This window comes from Nematolebias whitei, chromosome 13, assembly GCF_014905685.2.
Source record: "Nematolebias whitei isolate Nwh7 chromosome 13, NemWhi1, whole genome shotgun sequence".
NCBI classification, from domain to species: Eukaryota; Metazoa; Chordata; class Actinopteri; order Cyprinodontiformes; family Rivulidae; genus Nematolebias; species Nematolebias whitei.
This window is the reverse complement of record NC_056510.1, coordinates 22,254,415-22,262,890: the sequence shown is the minus strand read 5'-3', so window position 1 is coordinate 22,262,890 and position 8,476 is coordinate 22,254,415. Positions and strand designations below refer to the sequence as shown.

The 8,476-nt window shown below is 36.8% G+C and overlaps 1 protein-coding gene across 1 annotated transcript in view; it reads right to left on the bottom strand.

Moving 5' to 3' along the window:
- uggt2 (UDP-glucose glycoprotein glucosyltransferase 2) overlaps positions 1-7,630 on the bottom strand; it is a 46,264-nt gene extending 38,634 nt beyond the window's left edge. Inside the window, exons 1-8 of the mRNA XM_037686166.1 lie at positions 7,506-7,630; positions 5,388-5,470; positions 5,124-5,254; positions 4,142-4,254; positions 3,859-4,036; positions 2,952-3,048; positions 2,803-2,872; positions 2,564-2,664 (exon numbers count right to left, since the gene is read on the bottom strand). Of these exons, the coding sequence (XP_037542094.1) occupies positions 2,564-2,664; positions 2,803-2,872; positions 2,952-3,048; positions 3,859-4,036; positions 4,142-4,254; positions 5,124-5,254; positions 5,388-5,470; positions 7,506-7,630 (898 nt within the window). The remainder of the gene's footprint in view (positions 1-2,563; positions 2,665-2,802; positions 2,873-2,951; positions 3,049-3,858; positions 4,037-4,141; positions 4,255-5,123; positions 5,255-5,387; positions 5,471-7,505) is intronic.
- Positions 7,631-8,476: the final 846 nt, after the last annotated feature.

Sequence of the window (8,476 nt, the reverse complement as noted above, 5' to 3'; positions counted from 1 at the left end):
AGGCATTTTAAACCCTTCCCACACTCTTGCGGTATTCTAAACAATGTTTCTAAACTCTAAACACTCTAAAAGAGCTCATAATGTCATGATTTAAGCTTCAAGTGCTCTTGGCCACGCCCACTTCTCCACTTTGGTGAACAACTGATCAGCTGTTCAGCTGTTCAGCTGCAACAGGAAGTTTATCCTGCACCAGTAAGGGCTGCACAAAGCTGCAGCATTGAGCTTTTTCTGCATCTCTGGGCTGCACAAATGTGCAGCAGGGGCTAAATAATTTAAAATAATTTATTTTAAATAAAAATGTCATGCCGATCTCATTTTGAAAAATCGCAATAGAGGCGAGTCCGCGATAAACGAACCGTGAAGTAGCCAGGGACTACTGTATATACTATAATAAAGCAAGATAAAATATTCAATATGTCTTCTTACATGTAAAAAGAAATTTATTTGACAAAATTTACAAATTGACTGGAAAAGATAATGAAATTGTTGTTAAAAAATTTTCACTACAGTTACTACAGTACAAAACACTAATAAAACTAGAAGAACTCGGAGTGCGCACACCTCTGACAAAATCCGACGCACACTCACGCACTGAATGACAGACAGACAGACAGACAGACAGACTGACAGACAGACAGACAGACAAATCAACGCTACCAAAAACATAACCTCCTTGGCAGATGTAACAAGACCAATGTTGGTATTTTCAAATAAAAAAATAAAGTTTTACCCTAAAAGACAACCTTTGTAAGTGTAGTGGACTAAGCCTGATGTCAAAACTGACCAGATGGACAGAAACTGTCATTTCATTGATTTGAATCCAGAAATACAGTTTGACCCATCCTGAGACTTTCTGTCTTGAATTAATCAAGTGGAAAAGACAATTCTCTATGATCATTACTATTTTACAAATGTTTGATAATCAAATTGTGTTAGTTCAAACAATGTTTACGTGTTGAAGTGAACTACTCATTTTTATTTACTTAAACAGTAGTAATGATTTTTAGTCCTCAATTCAAAGTGAAATCAAGTTAGAGAACGTTAGAGAGTAATGATTCAATTTCTTGATTTTTCTGTCTTCAATGAGCAAAGTTGTAAGGGTGTTAAAGTTCAAGCTTCGGTCAACTAGAAAGTTTACTGAAAAGCAATGTCATGTTTAACTTTTACAGCAAGATACAGGAGAGGTGGCACCACGAAGTCTGGTTTTTCCATGATATCTTTCTGTCTGTTCTTAAACAATCCTTGACTTTCCATAACACCTTACATCACAAACCACACCTCTGTTCTGGTCCATCCACCAATCAAAAAGCTCTCAAATGAACCGGAAGTATAGCCCGTTTAAATGTGGCAACTTCCCAGAGTTCCAGTAGAGTTCAACAGAAGAGTTCCAGAAGAGTTCAAGAGTTGTGGAATCCAGAGTGCAGGGAGTTTGGGAGTCCGTGAATGCAACCGCAGGCATTCATGGATGCTGCTAAACCAAACAAGCTGAACCAGAGACGATTTTGGGAATTATAACTTCTGTTTGGATAACCTCACACGACTCCTAAGGTTTTTAGCTGTTCTCACGGAGACGCTGAAAAGAGTCAAAAGAAGAGCTCTACACCGACGCTGAAGCTATCGTCTGCAAGGTAAAAGTTCTATTTCGACCAAGCGTACCGTTGGCCCAAGCTGATTTCAATGGAGCGTGCTGTTCTGGTTAAAACAGACAAATTCCCTCACACATCTCTCTCAGATAAACTTCATCTTTCCATCTTTAAACTCTCCTTTCTGCTAGAAAATTAATCCAGATGTTTTCATTAATGTCTGTGGTGAAGCAACGGAAAACCATGGCCGTATGGTTTCCTGGTTGTAAAAGCTGATTAATTATGTTGTTGTTTTCATATTCTGCCAAATTAATGTAAATGTTTGATGTTAAACTTTGATTCTGTAAAATAAATGACCGCATTCATTTTGATGGGTCAAAGAAAAATGACGTCTCACGTTACATTTCATTGAATTCAATGCACGTTTTATCCAGTCCAGAAAGATGAGTGAACCCGTTTTAATTGATGAATATATCAGCATCTGTTCATCTACATAAGCTATTTAAAAATATATTTCTGAAAAATGAGGTGTGTGTCCAAATGCACCATTTAGTCTTAGCAGCTGTTGATGTGGACAATTAAAGCGGAAAACTGAGAAGCAAGGATCATAAAGCTGTTTGAATGGACTCTGGAAATTTGGGCACAGGTTGTAAAATTGAAGAAAAAGTCACGTGAGAGCTGTTCAGTAATAGACTAAACAAATTAAAAAGGGGGTTATGTTTGTATCACATGGACTTTGCTTGGCTCTGCGTAGGTTGTTATCAAATAAAAACTATTTTTCCATTCATATTAAAACATTTTTGAACAAGCTGCATCACTACTAGTTTGTTCATCATTTATAATAATATGGGCATGTGAACAAATAATTACATTTATTCAAAATAATTACTACATGCATGAATAATCATGTTTTACTGGTTTTTAGGTTTCCATATTTGGTGTAGCTTTAGCTCAAACTAAAGCAGTAAAATCAGTAATACCTTGCATTTCCCACACTTTAAGAGGGGCCATGTCACTGGTGCTCTCCAGGAGATGTTTTCGGAGCTCACCAAGTTCCTCCTGAAGCTCAGGATGGGATTTTCTTAAGAGACGTAGAGAAATATAAAACAAGGTTAGTATTTTATCTCTAAACTGGGCTTCCTCAAAACAAATTATCAAAAAAGTACATTAAGCTAGAACACCATTTGTGTAGTTAATATAGCCCTGTTGTGCAACTTACTTTAGTTTTGCAAAAACGAATCCTTGCACTTCATCATCATCATCCTCAGCAGTGAGTACAGTTTTTGAATCTACAAAACAAGACTTGTGTTTAATGGGCTCTGGCCCAGTAGGAACCAGCAGACACTGCTTGATAAAGTACCAGCCAACCTTTTACTTTGGTGTCATCCACAGCTTTGTATTCTGTGCTTTTGATAGCCAACTCTACACCATACCCAGACAAAAGCACCTTCTGAGGCTTTGGATCCTGCAGCAAATACAAGCAAAGCAAGGTTTTAATGTCTGTATGTCTATGTTAGTTTAAATCACTGTTATTTTATCCAAAGAACATTTCTTGGGCAAGACAATTAACCTAATATCCCCCCACCCCACTGTCCCTTATATGCTTCTTACAATGTAAAGCACTTTGCTGAACCTGAAAAGGTTAAAAAGGAACCATAAAAGTGTGAAGGATTAGTGTGAACAACTTATCTACTTCCAAAATAAATTACAGATGTTCTCAAAACAACTGCAATCTTCCAATAAGTGAAAGCTATAACTATTTACAAAGTTATTTCAGCAGAAAGAGAAAATTCCCGACAGAAGTCACCCCCAGGATGCACTAGAAGTGCTACTGCTGCTATTTGCATTGTCAAATATGCACAGAATCCCTAGAAGATCATTTTGCATTAAGAAATTGATAAAGGTCTACAAAATAAGTGTTCAAATGAATCGCTATAAAACCTAAAGATTTGAAACGATTTAGGAAAGCAGCAATCCGCTTCCATCTTTACATTCAGACTAGCTGTTAGCTCATCGGTGCAGTCAGACCTAAACTCTGATTCTTCACAACTTCTGCAAAAATCACCACTTCATGGAGTCCAAACTATCTATTTAAAGAGAGTTTTATATCCGTAACAAACAAGATAGATAAATGTAACCTTTAAAACACATCACAAAATGTTGCTGTCAAAATCAAGAACACAAACATGTGTTTAATAAAGCAATAACTTATTAACCTAAAGTCCTGGTAAACCCTAACTTTGAGTAAAACCAGTGGAAAAAAAAAAAAACTCACCGCTACAAAGTGCCGCAGGACATAAATAAGAACACCCTCCTCTGCCTTCTCTGACAGCACCTTATGAAAAGAGCTGAATTTCTTGGTTCCAATTTCAGCATACAGGATCACAACTGGTACGTCCGTTTGATTCACTCCTGGATACGTGTGATCATTCTTGTACAAGTACGGTTTAGGCCTGCAAAAAAATCAGGGAAGTTGTTGAACAGATTCAAAGCAAGACATATTGTTTTATTCTGTGAAGGATTCAGTTTATCGAGAGAAGAGTTCAGTTCTACGTTACCTGCCTGCAGCAGCTTTAAGAAGCTTCTTGATGTCCTTGGTGCTGCAGCTGTGTTCACCATGGACAGAGACGAAGGCAGGACACGCAACAGGCGGAGGCTCATCACTGGCTATCTGTTCAAGGCAGAATGGAGTGTTCATTCTTCATAATTGTGCATGTCTTAAATGGCCAAAATCTGAAGTGTTTTTGTCCATTATCTTATAAATCTTTGTGCAATCAAAGAAAAACACCTTGATACACAAAATCAGTGTAATTTAGAACAAGTACATTTACGTGCTTTTCATGTTTTCTCTCTTGATGCTTTCCTTTCAAATAAGAATGATTTTCATGTGACCAAAGCAAGGTGTTGTGGTTTGGTTGTTACATATTTATGAGCTTCAAACCAGCCTGATGTATACACCAAGCACAACGAAAATGCATGCCTTAACATTTACTTCAGATTAATGTCTGAAATATTTGCATATTTGGAACAATGAGGGATAAAATTTAAAAAAAGAACCCTTTTGAAAATCAAATGCTGAACTTATTTTTGCTCTGTAACATAAAATTAGCAAGAAACCCTTTAGTAAGAGCTAAAATTATTGTTTGAAAAGTAGCAAGCTAGTAAATAACAAATACAATAAAACTAAAATTCCCAAGTGACATCATACACATTGACTGCTGCCTTCCATAAAAAGATTTAAAACAAAGATCTTGCATGACCTGTTCGTGCTCAGACTGTGTTTTTTGTAATGACTCTCAGCTACTACTTCAATTTTGAATCAATATCTGTAAAACTGAATTGACTGAATTGTTTGTGTTTGCTGAGGTTGATTGGCTGTGGCAGCCACCTTAATTCAGGATGACTCCCAAAGTTATTAGGTCTTAGAGCTACATCTAATTACTTTTTTTGAGAGTGCCATTGAAAACTGTTTAGTGGTTCATGAGATATTTTTCTAGAAGACAAACAAACGTACAGACATGAAGGGATAATAAAACCTACCTGCTGGGCTGCGTGAACAGCTGGTGAGTAGGACCTCATGGACAGAGCAAATCTCAGGAGATGCACTTGAAGATCTGTGAGGAACTGGCCCGCCTTCTTGATGATCAAGTTGTAATACGAGCGGACAGATTCTGTAAGATCAGCATTAATAGAAATGAGGGTTTTTTAAAGTCGAGATGAATTACTTAGACCAAAATTACCATTTAGAACCTGCTGCATATAAATAAAGTGTTTATCTTGCAAAATGAGTGTCAATGAACGAACCTCCCTGCTTGTAAACGGTGAGTTCTTTCACCGTTTCAACAAACTGCCAGAATTTATCATTCCCATCTTCTCCAACAAACTCACTGCAAAGAAGGAAAGCAAAGTAAAATGTAATTCAGGTCAATTTAGTTGCAGTTCACAACAAAATCATCTCAGGGAGCAACAGCAGAGAAGTAGACAAGTCCACTGCAGTTTACAGTGTTTCATCTAATACAGTTCAGTCCCAGTGATAATTCAACACTTTCTGGAAATAACTGTCCCAACATTTATACAAACATGCATGTTTGTGACTTTAATATAAACTGTTTTGTCTGTAAACAAATCACTTTGGATGTGGGACGGTGGTAACAATTTTAGAGTTGATAAATTGATAAGAAGAGTACCGCACATGGCACATTATACGCTCATCAACAAACCATTATACAGGGACATATAGAAATGGCTCGGACAAGCAAAGACCTTATCTAACATTTGATCTTGATTTCTGACCTTGACTTTAAAGCCAGACTGATGAAAAGACAACGTGGCATGCAGTGGTGGAACAAATGTGTCTCAAGTTTTGTTAAATTATCTTGAGAGAATCAGAAGTTATGGCCCCAAACAAGTTAATACCTTGTTGAACCTTTGGCCTTGATTTGTGACTTTGACCTTGAAGCTAGGGTGATGAAATGTGTACATAGCGCTCCATCTAGTGATGATGCATATGTGTATGACGTTTCGTTAAATTATTTTGAGAGGATCAGTAGCTATATGGGACAAGAGAAAGTTTACTGACAGACGGAGACTATACCATATAACTTTGGACGAGTGTATTAAAACATTTTGTCGTCATTTATGAATGTGAGAGCAATTACTACCCACCCATTTTGTTTTTATATGACATATATATAATTATTTGTAACAACAAAAACAATAAAAATGCCAATAAAAGTTTCTGTGCTGAAAATGAGCAAGTTACTTTTTAGACTTCTCTCAGCCGAGGAGGCTTGAGTTATGTTCTGCGTTTGTATGTTGGAAACTGGGTGTGAATCGTTTGGAGAGTGTATTTGTATTTTAAATTAAACAAACTTTGAAAGAACATTTATACAGAAAATAAAACAACAGTTATCTAAACTGATTAAAAGAGAGCAACTACCACCTTTGGGTTTGCGTTGAACAATAGCTTAAATGTAGCATTTTTTTTAAGAATAATTTATCTTGTACACAACAACAATTTTTGCTAAATAATAAATACTTTTGCATGTAGTAGTTTTGCTAATTTTGTGTACATTGACAAGTTACTATTGCTGATTCAGTCAAATTTAGAAATATATGTAATTTATTAAATACATTGCTGTTTAAACAAATTTAAAAATTACATATATACCAGTACTTTCTGGCACCCATATAAATAAACTTACAATTCAAAAACTTGTAAAGTTTGTGAAGTGTTTCTTCTTTTTTTCTGCACATATAGAGAACATACAGTATAGTGGGGGTAGAAGCGTGAGATCCATCAGTGGCAGCTCTTAAAGGGCAAAGCCCATACAAAATAGAACCATTTAATCAGCCTAGTATTCATTGCCAATGTCTGAGTAAATATAGAAAAATGTATGTACTTCTAACATTGGGGGCAGCTGTGGCTGAGTGGTTAGAGCAGTCGTCCTCCAATGGGTGAGATGGGGGGTTGAATCCACCAGCAGTCGCATGCTGATGTGCTCCTGGGCAAAACACTGAACCCCTCATTGCCTCCGATGTGTGTCCCATCGGTGTATAAATGTGATCTAAAGCACTGATTAGTCAGTACAGAGTCAGATTAGCTTTAGAGTGCTGTATGGCTGGGTAAACGAGGACACAGATTGTGTTGTAAAGCGCTTTGAGTATCTTGATTAGATAGAAAAGTTAAGTACAGTCCATTTACCATTACATCTTGAACTAAAGTATTGAAAACTTGGCTACTGATGTGATTATTATAAGTTGTGATTATATTTTCTCCATCGTTTTGGGTGACTGGTGGAGCAATAACTCGTGCAAAAAAAGCTCTTCTGAATTAATAAAGATAAATGTAGCTGTTTGTAGTTTGATTTTTTTTTTTTTTGTTGTTGGATAATTGCATCAATGTCAGGACACTGCACCTACCTTGTCTCCAGAAGGAAAGGTGTCATGCTCCATTTGGCTTTAAGGCTGGCAGTGACACCTTTGGGTGTTGATGCACCTGGATGTATGTTCAGCAGCAGCAGTGCCAGCAGCAAGACCTTCTTCATTTTCACACATGAACGTCGTCAGCTCAGCTCCTGACTTTAAGAAGTGCCACGTAGTTAACAGTTTATTACTTTTAAAAGCATGCTTGCAAACACGGGCGTCTAAAAACACTTATAGTGACATTTGTTGACAACACGACAACAGCTTGTTTCACGTGGCTTAAAAGAGGTCTAATAAAATAACGGTTGCGAAGTGAGAACCTGAAGTTAACTTAGCTCCAGACTAAAAATAAGCACTGTTGTCGTGAATTACAGCAAACAGTTTTGTTATTTAACCTACATAGACTAAAAACACGGCTAACTACATATATTATAAGCGTGTACATTATACGCAGCTGGTGTTAATTGTGTTACCAATAATTTAGCTCTCACCCCGTTGGTGATGCTGAGCGCTTCCATACAAAGCAAGGGGGCCTTAAGGAGGTATTTTGGGCAGCTATGCTCACAGCTAGCCAGTTAACCGGAGTCGTAAAGAAACACGGGAAGAGCGTTATTCGTGTTTTGAATGAAGAAAAAAAAATACTCAATAAGCTGAACAATTATTCGCTGTTTAACAAAGACTTTTCAGTGGTAAAATAAGTAATAGTTTGCGCGCAGTTAAAGAGAAGTCAGCGACAATGTGCAATTCCTTCAGGCAAAGTGTCAGGCAGCTAGACAGGCAGAAGATGACGAGCAAACAGTTTTCGTCTAAACACTATAGCATGTTTCAACTACGCACTTGCGCTTTAAATGAATAAGTGTGAGTACATTTGCAGTCTGGTACTTCCTCCTGAATGAAAATCCTAAAGTATTTAATTGTCTCAATAATAATAATAATAATAATAATAATAATAATAATAATAATAATAA